Source organism: Crocodylus siamensis, chromosome 13 (assembly GCF_052110815.1).
Source record: "Crocodylus siamensis isolate JL-2025a chromosome 13, ASM5211081v1, whole genome shotgun sequence".
Classification (NCBI taxonomy): Eukaryota; Metazoa; Chordata; order Crocodylia; family Crocodylidae; genus Crocodylus; species Crocodylus siamensis.
In genome coordinates this window covers 2,239,028-2,253,752 of record NC_143407.1, presented here as the reverse complement: position 1 = coordinate 2,253,752, position 14,725 = coordinate 2,239,028, and the positions used below count along the sequence as shown (strand labels likewise).

Sequence of the window (14,725 nt, the reverse complement as noted above, 5' to 3'; positions counted from 1 at the left end):
TTACGAAGACTCCAGTTTCCTTGCGTGCATTAAACCCAGGCTTATCACGCGACCATCACAGGTGATTATTGAGATTACAGATCACAAATTAATAAAACGAGGCTTTAGGTCACGGCTGTGCTAGGGGAATTAATCCCACAACTTTCTCAGTCCTTTGCACAGATAGTTTTCTGATGCATCCTAACTGCAAGTCAAGGCTGGTTTCAGAGGCCAGGAAGCTGCAATTAGAGCTTTACACCCAGAACTTTTTTTTCTTTTTTCAGCAAGGCTGGTTCTTTTCTTCAGAAGAAGAAAGACTGAAACTTTTCCCCTCTTCTCCTGACAAACATCAGCAGATGTAGCCAAAGTTTTCTTTTTCTTTTTTGGGGGATGAAACCCACAGCCAACTCATTTTTTGTCAGAATCTTTCTTATCCACTTCTTAGGAATAACTTAGCAAAGGAGTCTGACCCACCAGAGTTAACTTGCATTCGCAGCTAGGAAGAGAAACAAAGTTGGAGCCAACCTTGGAGTCAGAGGGCTGGCCATTTTGAGGAAGCCTGTTATCGTTTAGGAGTTCACAAGTAAAACCAAACAAGATGTAATGGTTTCCTGTAATTTTGATCCAAAAATGTTGCTGCTACAGATCATTTGCACTTTGAATTTTGCTTTCAGCTTTGGGTTCTAGCAGACCCTAGATGAATCAGCCTCACCACATAATGCTATGTCTACACGAGCTGCACCACTCGTCTCATGCCCCGAGTATGGACACAGTTCGAAGGGTAAATACACTTACCATTACCAAGTGCTTTGATATTCTGGGGATGGGGGCCATAAGAATTAACGGAGAGAGGGTGAACTCAGCACAGCTGATAGGGAAGGGACAGGACAGGTGCATGGCTATTAACCTTGCTACGTAATGTTTGTGAATGCAGAGATAAGGGTTGCACGTACTTCTCCATATGGAGTGCAGTAGGTCTCCGCTTGAACGAGGCCGCAGGTAGATGAGGCTTTCAAGTGATGGATTCTTCCTACAAGCAGGTCTCCCACAGGTGGGTAGCAAGCGCCACGTGAACAGGTTCCCTGGGCAGCCAGTATCTGTGGTACGGCTAAAACACAAGAACTAGACTTTGATAACAGAATATATCGGGACACACAATCATCACTGCTGGTGCCAGAAACGAGCCTCATTCATTGGCACCCTCTGACATGAGGGGAAGGGTACATTGGACCAACTAGGTGAGCCCAAGCTTAGTGCTCAGGCACAAAGCAAGCCCCTGGCATAAATGGGGGAAAACAAAACGCACCTTTTGTCCTAAATTGCATTCATTTTTAAGAATAGGAGGAGATGCTTTAAAATCACAGCCCCCAATTAACAATCCCTTCTTAAGTCCCTTCTCTACCATGTTGCATTCAAAAGCCATTGGTGTTTAACCTGCTGGCGTTGCTGAGATCACTGTGTGCCACGCTGATTAATACCGCGTCATTGCTTCCTTGCACTGCCCTGTCTGCCCAGACCTGTCTGGTGTCTCTTGCCTTATACTTAACTTCTGAACTGTTTGGGACAGAAACCTTCTTTTTTTCTTAGCTTGTACAGCACCTAACACAATGGTCATGATCCTCCTGCATGCTACCACAGTACAATTATTACTGGAGCATGCTATGTTTCTAGCTGCTCATCCATTAATCACCTTTGCAAGAGCCACTGGTAGATTTTACCATGAATTCACTTCATTTCAGGTGTACGCAGGGCAATAGGCAATAGGTTTGTCCACCCCCTAAATATCCCAGTAGAGTTAAACAGAGCAAACACAGGCCAAGTCTCCCCAAGGCCATCTTAGCAGCACAATGTAGGATAGTAGAGCTTACCTAGAAAAATAAGGAAAGACCACAGGCTGGGGGGCTGGGGAGGCTCCATGTTGCAGAAGGCTCACCTGAGGGAGAATCGGAAGAGTGAATTAAATGGTACCGAAAGCACAAATCATAGCCCCTTGCTCTTCTTTACTATTTTACCTCAGGGTCACCTCCATGACTACACAGTTACTCCTCATTTGTGCTGGTGGAAGCAAGAGAAAAATCAGGCCCTCAGGCTAGACACAGCATAGATCTGAGTTACGTAATGCTAGAAGCAAATGCAAAGATCCTGGGCTTTTCTTTTCAGCTGGTTAGTACAACTACCTGCTCATAAACAGGGATCCTTGTTTTCTCCAATTAAAAAAATCCCCAATTTTTGATTAAAAACAGTAACCCCAAATGTACATTTTTCCAGGATTAAATTGGGGATTTTTTTAAAATCAGAGAAAACCCTGCTCAAACTATCGCTAGGATCCACACCCTCCGCTCCAGGGCACTGACTTCTGGGATCCTTGCACATTATTTCTACTGCCTCTGAAGAACCACAGCTAGGATAAAGCAGCCCTTTTTTTTTTTTAGCAAAGTTTGAATTCCTTAGGGAACCTGAGCTCTCCAATTTTAGTCACAATCTTGTGGGTATCCCAGAAAGCAAGCGCACCGCAGCAGCGACACCTTACAAAAGACCACCAGCCAGGCAGGCCCCTTCTTGCCCTGCCCACGGTGCGTGCAGTGTTTGCCGTCCCAGGCTCTGGACCTCCAGCAGGGACTGCAGCTTTGACCTGGAACAAGGCTGAGAAAGCAGCCGGAAGGGACAAAGTCTTCCACAGCTGTTGTGGAAGGTGGAAAGTGCAGCAGCGCCGACGCAGCATGCAGATGTTTTCCGCTGCTGCAACTGAATCCCACAAGACTGTTCTGGCTGCCTGCTTGCAACGGGGCTGCCCGCCCTGAGCTAACACCAGAAATCCTCTCCGGCACTGCCATTTTCCCTGCGCTACTGTGCAGGGGGCACCAAGCCCTGGCCCCTGGTGCCTGTGCAGTGCTGTACCTACCTGGCGGGGGGCTAGCCTTTTCTCCTCTCTTCCCCCGTTATCCAGCGGCTGAGCTGAATCCTCTCCTGAAACAGCAGGGCAGTTTCCTTTCACTCTCAGCTTTTAAACAGAGCCTCACCTGAGGAAGTAAGTTCCTGTGGGTGTAGTAATGCTAAAGGGAGTGATTCAGGGATCTTCAGACGAACACACCCATCTGCCGTGCAACTCATTCGACATCCCAGACAGTGCCCACAGCCAGAGACAGAGCTCACTGAGCATTACCATGCGAGCAAAGACTCCTACAATTAACCAGAAAGGGAATTCATATCTAAAAGCACAGGGTGGGTCAACACTGCAGTCAGAAAGAAGTATGACTTCACCTGGCAGACATACCTGAGCTAGCTGTAAAGCCGCAAGCTCACTAACAGTCAGTGTTTGCTCACTTTCTCAGGCAAGGTTTACAGTCTGTGCCGTGCTACAGCTACGCCACGGATGGACACTGGAGCTGGCGCCTTGAAAGCTAACCTGAATTTGAGTATGGAGCTGTCGCCACATGGGATTTGTCACTATACTCAGGCGTGCTTGAAGTCAAAGTTGCTGTATGCCCCTTCCCCATCTCAGTGCAGCCGAGCTCCTCAGTCGGCACAGAACATACCGCCCAAGGATCTGGATTGCTGGTAGCATTACCCCCATTTAACAGAGGGGGAGTTGAGGCAGATGCATTAAAACCCACATTTTCAAAGGACCTGGCTCTGAAATAAGTAGCTAAATTTTCCAGGATGCTTAGCACTTAACACCCAACTTTACAGCGGTCACCCAGGAAGACTATGGAAGGGCTAGGATGAATCCAGATCTCCTGACTCCGAATGTAATCGCTCATTCCTGCGCTCATTTACACCAGATTAAGTTCAGCAGAGCGACTGCTGATCTACGCATCAGTGAGAGCGGCATCCTTGTCCTTTCCAGCCTGCCGGTGAAGGGCGTGTGAAAGTGCTAAAGCCTCACTGTCCAAGTCTCGTACTGCTTTGGCTATTCTGCTGGAACAGCTGACGGTTGTGTGGATGCTGGTTTCCTCTGGCCTGGACTGCAACCCCCGGCTGACTGCACACACAGACCACCCGCCTGCTCGCAGCACGATGACTGTCAGGCACGGCTCACTTGCGCTGCATTTGAAATGAAGTCAGAGAGGTGGAAAGCTCGCCAAGTCCCCAGTCGCACAGTTCCTATCAGAAACCACTGCAGCCAGGGGTCTCTGCTCTACCCTCCTCTCGTTTGTGAATGGCATTTGGATCGGGCCCGAGCTCCCCGTAACACTCATCCAGAATGAACTCCGCACCCCAGCCCTCCTCTCTGTGCGGCTGGAAAGCAGGCTGTTAAAACAAACTACTCTGCTTTGAGCTCCAGATTTTAAGCTGGTGCAAAATAACTTCACTCCCCCTTCTGCCAGCCTGAAGTACCCAGGTCCTGCAAAACATCCAAGATTAAAAAACAATCAGACCCCAGGCTACAGCATCTGAGTTCTCTTCCGTCCTTGGGCGTGCCAGTCGTGTGGCTTCACAAGCATCGCTCCTAGGTGCGGTTGCCTCTGGAGGAGCTCAGTTAATAAAGTTGAAATACCACGTTTTTTATCCTGGCATCTGAATTCTGCTGAGCCGCCTCCCTCGGCTGGCAGCTCCCAGCGTGTCCGAGGGAAGTAACGGGAACGCTGAAGAGGACTATGGGTGGGATTTATTCTATCAAAGGTGCCCAAAGAGCAGCGACACAGAGGCCACCGCTGTTGCTAGTGCTTGTGAACTGTCGGTGATTGTCTTCCACGTGCAGTGTGAACGTGTGTGCAGCTACACGGTTCCTGCACAGGGGAGAAAGGCCAGTCTCATTCTGGGCCTCGCGTTACAGTACCCAGGAGTTTTAAATGTTAATCTTCGTTGCAATTCTGTGGTAGATTATTCTTCCCTGTTTTGTAGGGAGGGAACTGGGGTAAAAGGGGACTGAGTGTTCACTTCTGGGGTTTTCATTAGGAATTGCCTCTTATATCAAAGTCTCCTCTTTGTCTCGCCACTGGCCATGCTTACCCAACTGGTGCACTGCTGCTTTATTTAAGTAACGGTGCTCTGGACGCCCCTCTCCCTGGCGATCACTGATTTTGGAACATAGGACTAGAAGAGCTTATCCTAGGCCATCAAGGCCAGGCCGCAGTATTTACAGCTGACCACTCATCCAAAGAGTCCTAAAAACCATGCATTCCCAAATACCAAACACCTACGTTAACTCCCGTTGACTTGGGAGGGAGCTGGATCTGGCCTTCCTGGTAACGGTCTCTGGGCCAGCCTTTCGAAAGGCCTCCCTCGAAGAGCTTGCATCACTGCTAAAATCGGTCGCCTCAGTGAGGCAAGAGCAGCCTCTTTGCCAGCACCCCTTGAGAAAGCTGCAAATGCTTTGCGTGCTCTTCCCATTACTGCATGTTCTGAACACTGGCTGCTAAACACACCAGGCGCTCGCAGTCCGGGAAGGGGATGCTAATGCAGTGTTGCAACTCTGTGGCACAGACCCGGGTTGGGCAGGGGAACACACCTGCCAGCAGCTCCAGGTTTATCCCGCATGCTCTGGTCCCCACCCCGCTTGTCCCCCCCGGAGCTCCCAGACAGGGAGAAAACAAACACCTGGCCGGGCAGGCTCGGCAGGTCTCAACAAGAGCAAGAGCAGGGAGGAGTCTGGTTTGCAGCAGGTAAAACAGAAGCAAACACTCTGCCGCTGGGGCTCACAGTGGAGCACGGGGCTGGAGGACAGGCTCGAGCCTTACACCTGGGGGCACAGGCTCACCCCCTGCCCTGCCGCGGGCTGCCAGTGAGGCCCTCATTAGGGCTGAGGCCTGTTTCCCATCTAATGGCACATCTGCAGCCACGCAACTTCATTTGTTGGCACTTAGGCAGTTTGCCATTCAGCTGAGCACCCACCCTGAGCACGTGCAGTAGGCCAGTGTGGCCCTGGGGCAAGCTGGGATGGCCCAAATACACACACAGAGCCAGGTGAGTCATACCGTGTTAGGAGCTGGGGCAGAAACGCCCCTGCCATCCTTTATCCCAATGGTTAGGGCACTTTCCAGGGAGCAGGGCACCCAGATGCTCAACCCCCGCCCACACCCAAAAAGGCAGCAAACTACTCTAATCTCCACGATGGGAAATAGCACTGCCCTATTTCATGCATTTTAATCCTCATTATTTAAAGATTGTGACACATTAACGGAGAGGCCACATCAGTACCTGAGAGAACTGAAGAACCGTACCGAGGGGTAATGATTGAGACAGACTCCCCACTTGGAAGAGGGGAGATGCATTTTTTTTAAATGTCCTTTTTGGAAATAGCTTTTAGCTGCAGCACGCTGTGCTGAGCTCCCGTCAGAGCCCACAGGCTGAGCCAGGACATTCCCTGGACGCAGACAACATCGCTCTGTCCAGGAAGTGGGTTGTGTGAGTCACGGGTTCGTACTCTGCCCTCTGAGCCAAAGCTCTAGTATTAGAAGCAGCTCTGTTGCTCAAAGTGCCACCTTTGTGTTAGTCATAGCTATAGAAAAATAAGGCCAGCAAGGAGCTGGGTTGGCTAGCTAGTCAGCTCCTAATGAAGGCAGGATCAGCCTGGTCTACACCCTTCCGGACCAGTGTTTATCCAACCCGTGGGAGCAACAACATGACTCCGCATATAATATAGCGTGTTGACCGGGGCTTACTAGGTACATGGATGTGACACACATTCAAGGCAGAAGCGGCAGGGGAAGTTCCTTGCCCTCTTCATTTCAGTGTTCAGAACAGTACCTAACTCCATTAATTACTTGAAAAAGTAGGAGCAACATGGAAGGATGATGATGTACCATTTGTAGTAATCTTGTTAGGGAGCAAATTGCTTCAGACCTTAATCTTGCGTGTGAATTTTGAGTCCTACAAGGGGGAAAAATACTTTAAAAATAGATGCTGAAACCCCAGTTTTCCCTACAATAAGATGTCTGAGATGTCATACAAAACCAAAAACCCTGCAACTTCTGCGACCATCCCAAAGCTAATTGGCCAAAAATTTTATGTGAGGTCTTTTACTGGACCAACTGCCTAGTTGAGAGATCTGTTCAACAATCTTTTGGGATTGTCAAACTATACGGTTGGTCCAATAAAAGATAATCGCAACAAATCCTTGGCGCTCACACAGCTCCTCAACCATCACGACTGCAACAACACTCCCAAACTACTACAACGCGAGAGATACCAAAGCCAATAGGAAGAGCATAGGCTGCAACACTAAATTACTGTGCAGAGGTTATAATACAGAGATGCTCCCTAGGGTAATGCAATGAATGGGAGTGTGTATACTCTATTTTTAGAGCTTCTCAATATTATATCTCCTACCTGTGGCCACCAAAGGGCTCAGGGCACCTTTTCTATATGTCGTATCCTGACTGAACTGCACTAGGGATGCTGCCTCCAAGGAAAGGTTCATTTGGATGAGGCTCATTGGGTGAGAATCACTTCACCTCCTGCCCTTTGGTGGTTGCACTGCACTGCACTGGGAAGTTAAATGCCTTTCACATTTCACTCCGGAGACAGCACTTCATAAGAGGGAGAGATCTCAGCCTTCAGAGGAGGGGCCCAGTGAGCACCGCAGAGCATCTGTACCTGAGCTGTGGTCAAGGGCAGCTCAATTTGTCCTGTGCATGCCATGCTGGCAACAATCGATACAGCTGCTGCTGGTTTGGTGCCAACCTTAATATGGAAAGGGGTCAAAGTGGCTTGAACAAAACTGCCCCACAGCCTTTGAGAGAAACCAACCTACCCACCAAGGCCACTATCTGGTGGAGAGCCTGGAAAAGGGATCTCGGCTTCAGAGAGGCTTGCACACGCACATACACAGACACAGCTCTTCTTCAGTGATGTTAACAGTGTGTGCTACCAAGATAAAGAACAATACCAGTGTGCCAAATGTCCAAGGTCTTTGATTGCCAATTATAGCTCCAGATCTAAAAATAAGGGACCTTGGCAAATGATCTGGAACAGCATTTCACTGCATCCCCCAGACCCAGTGTCAGCTCCTTGCACTATTTCCATGGTTGGATTCAGATGACAAACACAGGGCCATATTCATTAACAGTGACTTCAATAACGTTGCACAGAAAATGGGGTTTTGCCATGAATTTTTAAAGCTGATGGTGGCTGAAGTGTGAGAGAAAACAGAACAAGGCCATGTACTCTCTCAGATTCAACCACAAGTTACTAGCAGGAATAAGATAGAGAGGCATGTGAGTCTGTGTTTATCCTTTTGGGAGTTCTCAAGAATACTATCTGAGTTCATAGCTTTTGTCACAGTTGTTCAAATGTGAAGCTGATTAGTTAAAAGTGGGCAGACTTGCATGATTTTTGATCACTTCTTTGGATTACAAGGAAAGGAAGGGAGCCAGAGGTGGTATACGGCACGGAAGAATAGTTAAGGAGCTTTTAAAACCCCCAAGGCTCTATAACTGTAGACAGAACAATAAATGAGCATCGTTGAAAGCGACTCCACTTTGAGATGTAATACTGCGTGGCTCTGTACCGTCAGTCATCAGAGGAACTCCCAGGTCTTCACAAACACGTATCCTCAGGCCCTTCCTAGCATGCAGGCAACTGTCATTACAACCACGTTACAAATGGGGAAAAGCAAGGCAACAGAGGGGGTTTGCTCAAGGTCATAAATCATCTTCTTGGGAAAGCTGGGAAAGGAGCTCAGAAACTCAGACTCCTCCCTGCGGCTCTGATCAGGGGACTGGGAGACAAGGCAACTCCCCATCCACTCTGTCACGGGATGCGGTCCCTAAGGATGACCATGATCCCCTAAAGTCCCTCAGCTGTGTCAATTGAGTCTGATGGGCACCCTCTTTTCTCGCCCGCCACGTCTTGATGTAAAACATAATATAGGGAGGCTGCCTTCACATCTGGTTGGACATAGTCCTGATGAACCTCCTTGAACCCCGTGGGCCCCGGACCCCTTGTGGATCCCGTTTCAAAATAGGTGCCCTGGGACACTCCAGCCTTATGACCTATATGCGTGGCTCCAACCTTCCCTTTACTGTGCCCCAAGCCTCCCAGATGGCATCGACATTGGCCGGTTTGGGCCTTGCTGTGAAGTGGCCCCCTTGTCCTTCCTGGGCTCTCCGCAGCCCTGTCTCTGCACCTTCTTGGTGCCGGGGGCCTGTGCACCCCGAATGCCGCACCCCTACTGGCGCCAGCCTGGGGTTTTTATGGGCCCAGGGCCTGCCCCCTTCTGGTCAGCTGACCATGTGCAGGGGCAGGCTAATTTGCCCTCTGGCTTGTTGCCGTGGTAACCTGCTCCTGGGCTCTCCCCAGGCTGTTTCTGCTCTTCTGCGACGCTCCTTTAATCACCAGGCCGGTGCAAAAATACTCCCCTCTGTCACCCCCTCACCGGAGGCTACTTCAAAATCTGAGAGCAGTGTTAAGGTTATGATGTTTTTCCTTCATTCCCCAAGCCTCTGTTTTTCTCTTTTTTTCCCCTCCAGAAACGTTTTCATTTTCTTTAAAGATCTTGTCCCAGTTTTTCAAGGTTTTCATTGAAAAAACAGTTGACGGGACTCCAAGCAAAAATCCAACGTTCCTCAACACAACAACTGTTTCCTACAAAAGTTTTCATTTTGACCAAAAAATCCTTTTTCTCTTTCCCCTAAGGAAAATCAGTTAGAGTTAGGGCAGATCAAACATTTCTAGGCGGTGTCGCTTCCACTAACCAGCACGTGCAGTCCAGAGGGCAGGGAGACACGCCTGACGCAAGGCACGTAGGCCGCTGTCTTTGCTGAGGATCTGACGGCAGCATGAGTCAATAAGCTCAGACTGGAGGCATCTCAGGCTTGTTTGTTCACTGCTCCGGGCAGACGAGCTAAGATATGATCCACCTTCCCAGGTAGTGAAGGCTCAGGAAGAGAAGCAACTGCATTGTAACCGGTCAAATGAGAAAGCAACAAATTAGATATCAGCTCAGTGATCCAGGCAGCTCAGCTACCTGGAAAGGTGCTATGTTGCCATGTAGGTTAGTTTTAAAAGCTAGAGCTCCTTTTGGAGAAACCGGCAAACTTGGTTTTTTGAGTTCTCTCTCAAATCAAAAACCAATTATTTTATTTTCAAATTTTTTTTGAACTGTATATACAATTTCAGTTGTTATCAAATGTTAAGAAGTGTTGAACAAACTGAAAAATGCCCAAGTTGCTTCCATTTTTTCATGAGATAACTTACCTTTTCCACCAGCTCAGTTGGGGGCAAAGACTGAACTTGCAACAGGTTCGTCTCGACTTAAGCCTCACCCTAAAAAACATTTTAAAATAAATTATAGGTTGTTTTCACTCAGAGCTGCATTTTTATTTAATGGTTTTGCCCTTCCAATCTTCCTGATACCTTCATTAACATTAAGCAGAGAATTTAAAACATGAAGGAATCAGCAAGTTCAAAAGCTAAACTCTGCCTAGCATATAGTTAAAAGAATAAATTATACTATTTGTTTGACACAGTATGTGTCACTTCAGAGTGAAAAATCCCCCAGTTTGTAGCACTGGGTAGATATGACGGCTGGGTAACTTTTCGCCAAATGTTTCAGTTCAAAATAAACAAACTAGAAGGAACAGATTGGGGAACCGACATAACTGAAATTAATTAGCCCTCTAATCTAATCAGGATGTATCCTGGTCATCTAGTGGCAGCAGAGCGCACCTCCACCTGGGGTTTCTGGCCAGAATGGAAGTGGAAAGGAGATGACTGCAACTTGTCTTTTTTTTTAAGGTCTATTCAACCAAAATGAAAACTTTCTCCACTATTATTCAGCCTGTTGAGCCTGGGAAACCTGTGTAGTTTCTTTCAGAAAGCTGGAGGAAACTTATACTTTTTCACGGAACTGGGTTTTGTTGTATCTCCATTTTCTAACACAAAAATGTGTTGTTCCTCCCAGCACCAGGGTTAGGGACTGGGGAGGTGGCAGCGTTCAAGAAGGGGTGACGGCAATGGGCAAGATCTCTGATCACTACTAATTCAGGCAAGGTATTGCACCAACCTGCTCCCAGATTTCCCCACCAATCTTTTTTTCCAGACACGGCTGCATTTGTTATGTAACTTCTACTGCATGCTGAAAGCCACCAAATCATTCACCTCTGCGAGAGCGTGTCTTTTTTGGAGACAAAGTCCAAATCCATCTAACCCTTGCCCGTATATGGGACATGTGGAACTGGGAGATGTGGCAATGAGCCTTTCTGCTTTATCAGTACGACAATGAAAACAGAGCTGTGTAATATTTGGAGAAATCTTGCTACCTGGCAGAATGACGGCATTTCTATACGGATGATCCCAGACTGCTTTGGAAAATGAAAACTTAGCAATGCAAAAAAACTGATGCGAAAGAATACCGGGAATTTCATCAGGCTGGAGATTTTCCATCCATCTATTACATCATAATGATAACAAAGGAAGAAAAGATTTCAAGGAGTTAGAACTCCTAAACGCGTCACACATTTACCAACAACGCCTGTCACTACGCAGAGCCACCACTGCCTGACACAGGACTTGGGTACAAACCATCCTCCAGCTCACAAACATCCACTCTACATACTTCTCTCATGAACGCCAGCCCACACCTTCTCCTCCTGGCCTGGTTAATGAAGATGCACCAGTTTACCTATAGCTGAGAGGCTGCAATTAAATGGGTGCAACTTTACAGATGGACTGATTTACATGAATTTAACCTGGCGTTACATATCACTAGCTTCCACTGATGTAAGGGGATCCACACATAAAATGGCACTTAGTAAACTGGATTGCTGCAATGTTGGCTTTAGTTCAGCCAGTGCAAATTTGTGCATACAGCAGGCTGTGGAAAGCTTTCTTCCATGTATGCTAGAAGCTCGGTTCCATTTAAAAATGAAGGTTAAATTGAGCAGGCAGCAATGGCACGTCAGTATGATTGGACTCCTGACAGCTCATTCCAGTATGTGTTATTGCATGGAGGCCGATATACATCTCTCATCCAAAAACTGGCCTGGAGCTTGCCTGCTTAGCCTTAGAGCTCTGATAGGATCACAGTGTAACACGGTGCAATTTCAAGCACAGCTAAACATGTGCTCGCATCCTTTTAACAGAGCTGACGGCTGGATCAGAAATAAGACCAAAGTGTCTAGCATCCCAAGGACTCTACTACAAGCTGCGGAAATGTTTACAGACATAAAGGGTCACTAAAGATCATTTCAAGGAGCTCAGCACGGGCTTTGATAGCTCATATAACTTTACAAGTTGAGATAATTAATAAAACACCAGCACGGTGCTCCTGGGGCGTGACCTGCCTGGCTATATCACAGCAATAAAGATCACACAAGGACACTTTCCTTATGGCTGCTTTTGGTCTGCAAAGGTCTCTGATAAAGATCCAATATTTCCTAGCTGGGACTGAAGGAGAGGGAGACAGGCCCAACTTCAGCAAGAGGTGGCAAAGGGGAAATGGAGTACTACGATGAACCAGGCAGGTTTAAAGGCAGGCTGTGAACAGGCAATTTTATCGTTTTCTGGCCAAACGAGTGCATTTGGGATACATGAAAACATTTCATTCGGGCTTTTAAATGCAACATCATCTCAAAACAAAAGCAAAATATCCTAACACATGTCAATTAGAAAATTTCAAAAGCAAACATTTCAGATTTCTGTCATTCTTATTTCACCTGAAACTCCTAACCTGTCACAACCTGGATTTGCAAATGATATATTGGCCAAAACCCCACAGCTTTGTGTGCTTACCCAGACTTTGCTGGCACTGGGGTGAAGACTTTAAATCTGTACTCAAGGGCAGGGGACAGAGGCTGCAATACTGCACTGGAAAAGCCTCCGCCATACCTGCTGCCTGGCCAGCTCAGATCACTTCCTCCTCCTCTCTCCTTTTCTTTCTCCTCACACTCTGCCTGCCCCTTTATTTAGGCTGTAACCTCTTTGGGGCAGGGACTGTCTGTCTTCTTACATTAGTGCAAGGCACTGGCACAATGAGCTCCTGGTGACAACTGTTATTGTCAGGCATAAAAAGGGGTGCTAGCAAACAGGTCCCGAGCCGTACGGGCATGTATTACCACCACACCACCATGGCTCTGCTCTGTTATTCCCCTTTTTCCTCCCCCTGAAGCAAAGACATGATGGAAACGGTGCCAGTCTGGAGTCCAACTGTCCTTAATCCTCCTTTAGAAGGTGCAGTCGTCGTGGTCAGGACACCAGGACCACAGACTAGAAAGAGCTCGCAATTCAGAGGAACACCTGATTGGAGCATAGGCCTACTAGTCAGGAGACTAGAGCTACCACGACTAAGGAAACCATGTCCCCAGCATGAGCTTCAGGTTTCGTCTGTAAAATGGGGATAATCAACCACTGCTTGTGAGGCTTAAATCATGCATGTTTGTAAAGGCTTTGAGATCTCCAGCGGGAGCATACTGCCTACAGAATGCACAGTATCTAGGCAGAGTCGCTGTCAGTGCGTGCATTTTGGTGCACATAACTACTCCACTGTGGGATAGTACTTGTTCCGGACAGTACTATCCAGCAGCACAGTTAATTGATTTACTGTGCCCTAATACAGGTGCACGTGTAGATGGTGACACTTTATTGCAGAGCTAGTTAGTCAGCTCCGCAGTAAAACGCACGTGTAGATGCACCCAGAGTGCTTAGATACCAGTCCTACAATGACTGTGTTCCTTATCTAGGTGTTTATATGGAGGCAGGAAATTGTTAGGTTCTCCAGCTTCACATAAACACACAGCACCTGCGTATGACAAAGCCTTTTCCTTTCTATTAAAACCTCTTTACTGCAATACTTAATTGGCAGAAGTGAAAAACAAAATCCCATAGGAGGTAAGCAATGCAACCAGGTTATGTGCATACCCCCCACCCCCCCCCAAAAAAATACCATTGATAGTTCTAGGAGTGAAACCAGACTGTCTAGTGGACAATAGTCTTTGCAAAGCATGGCTGTAATCAGACGCAGAATACTCCCCTTCTTGCTCGACACATTTTTGAGATGCATGTGTTGACTTTTCTGAGTGAGACATGTATTTGCTCCTGTTACCTCTGTATAGCCAAGAAAGCCATGAAACACAGATCTGGATTTTTGTTCTGTCTTGTATACGGCTAACAAAATTTGTCACCTATTACGTCCCTTAGCTATGAGACGTGCATGCCCCAGAAAATATCCCCCACAAACCATGAATTCCCTTCCATATTTTAGAGGCAGGACTCTTTAAGTTTTAGCTTCCAGTCACTAACTCCTTTTCAGCTAATCTCCCTGTAATACTGAATGAAGAGGGGTTGCTAATCTGTTTCCATAGCAATCATTTCAATGCCATGCAACAGGACTGTCATTTTAGCAACAAATGTGAAACGCAGCTGATATTCGGATTCATAAGATTGCTTCTCTGCTATGTATGAAATCAGCTGTCCCTGTCACTGAAGAATCTGTAGTAACTGCCAAATACAAGAAATCAGTCAAACGGATAACTTATTAGTGTCTAAGGGCCAAGTGAAAGGTCTTATTGGTCTAGGTGCTGTATAAAAACAGAATAAAGGGATAGCAGCTGCCCTGCTGGCAAGTGATACAGAACAGAGTAGAGTGCGACGGCTGCAACTTTGTGGGATTTCTGCTGGTCTTTTCCTTGTGTCATCTTGTCATCTTAATCTTGTCAGTGGAACAATACCAGGATCAGCATGGGGGAAAAATGAATAAGCTCATTGCACTGAAAGTGAACTTTAATTGCCTTGCATTTTCCTATATTTTCCCCCTACGCTTAGGGCCAGCTTCAGCAAAGCACATGTATGACTTTAAATGTACCGG

General features: G+C 47.3%; 1 protein-coding gene across 6 annotated transcripts in view; it reads right to left on the bottom strand.

Moving 5' to 3' along the window:
* Nucleotides 1–14,725, bottom strand: part of LAMB3 (laminin subunit beta 3) — a 75,190-nt gene that overhangs the window by 37,954 nt on the left and 22,511 nt on the right. For 4 of the 6 annotated variants that reach the window (XM_090026016.1, XM_090026018.1, XM_090026019.1 and 1 more), the window contains 4 exons: nt 10,120–10,188; nt 9,618–9,817; nt 1,848–1,912; nt 933–1,087 (listed from right to left, as the gene is read on the bottom strand). In XM_090026016.1, coding sequence (XP_089882142.1) covers nt 933–1,087; nt 1,848–1,896 — 204 coding nt within the window. In that variant the 5' untranslated portion in view covers nt 1,897–1,912; nt 9,618–9,817; nt 10,120–10,188. Of the gene's footprint in view, nt 1–932; nt 1,088–1,847; nt 1,913–2,509; nt 2,736–2,881; nt 3,923–9,617; nt 9,818–10,119; nt 10,189–14,725 lie in introns of those variants that run through there. The other 2 variants (XM_090026021.1, XM_090026022.1) reach the window with 2 other exon arrangements.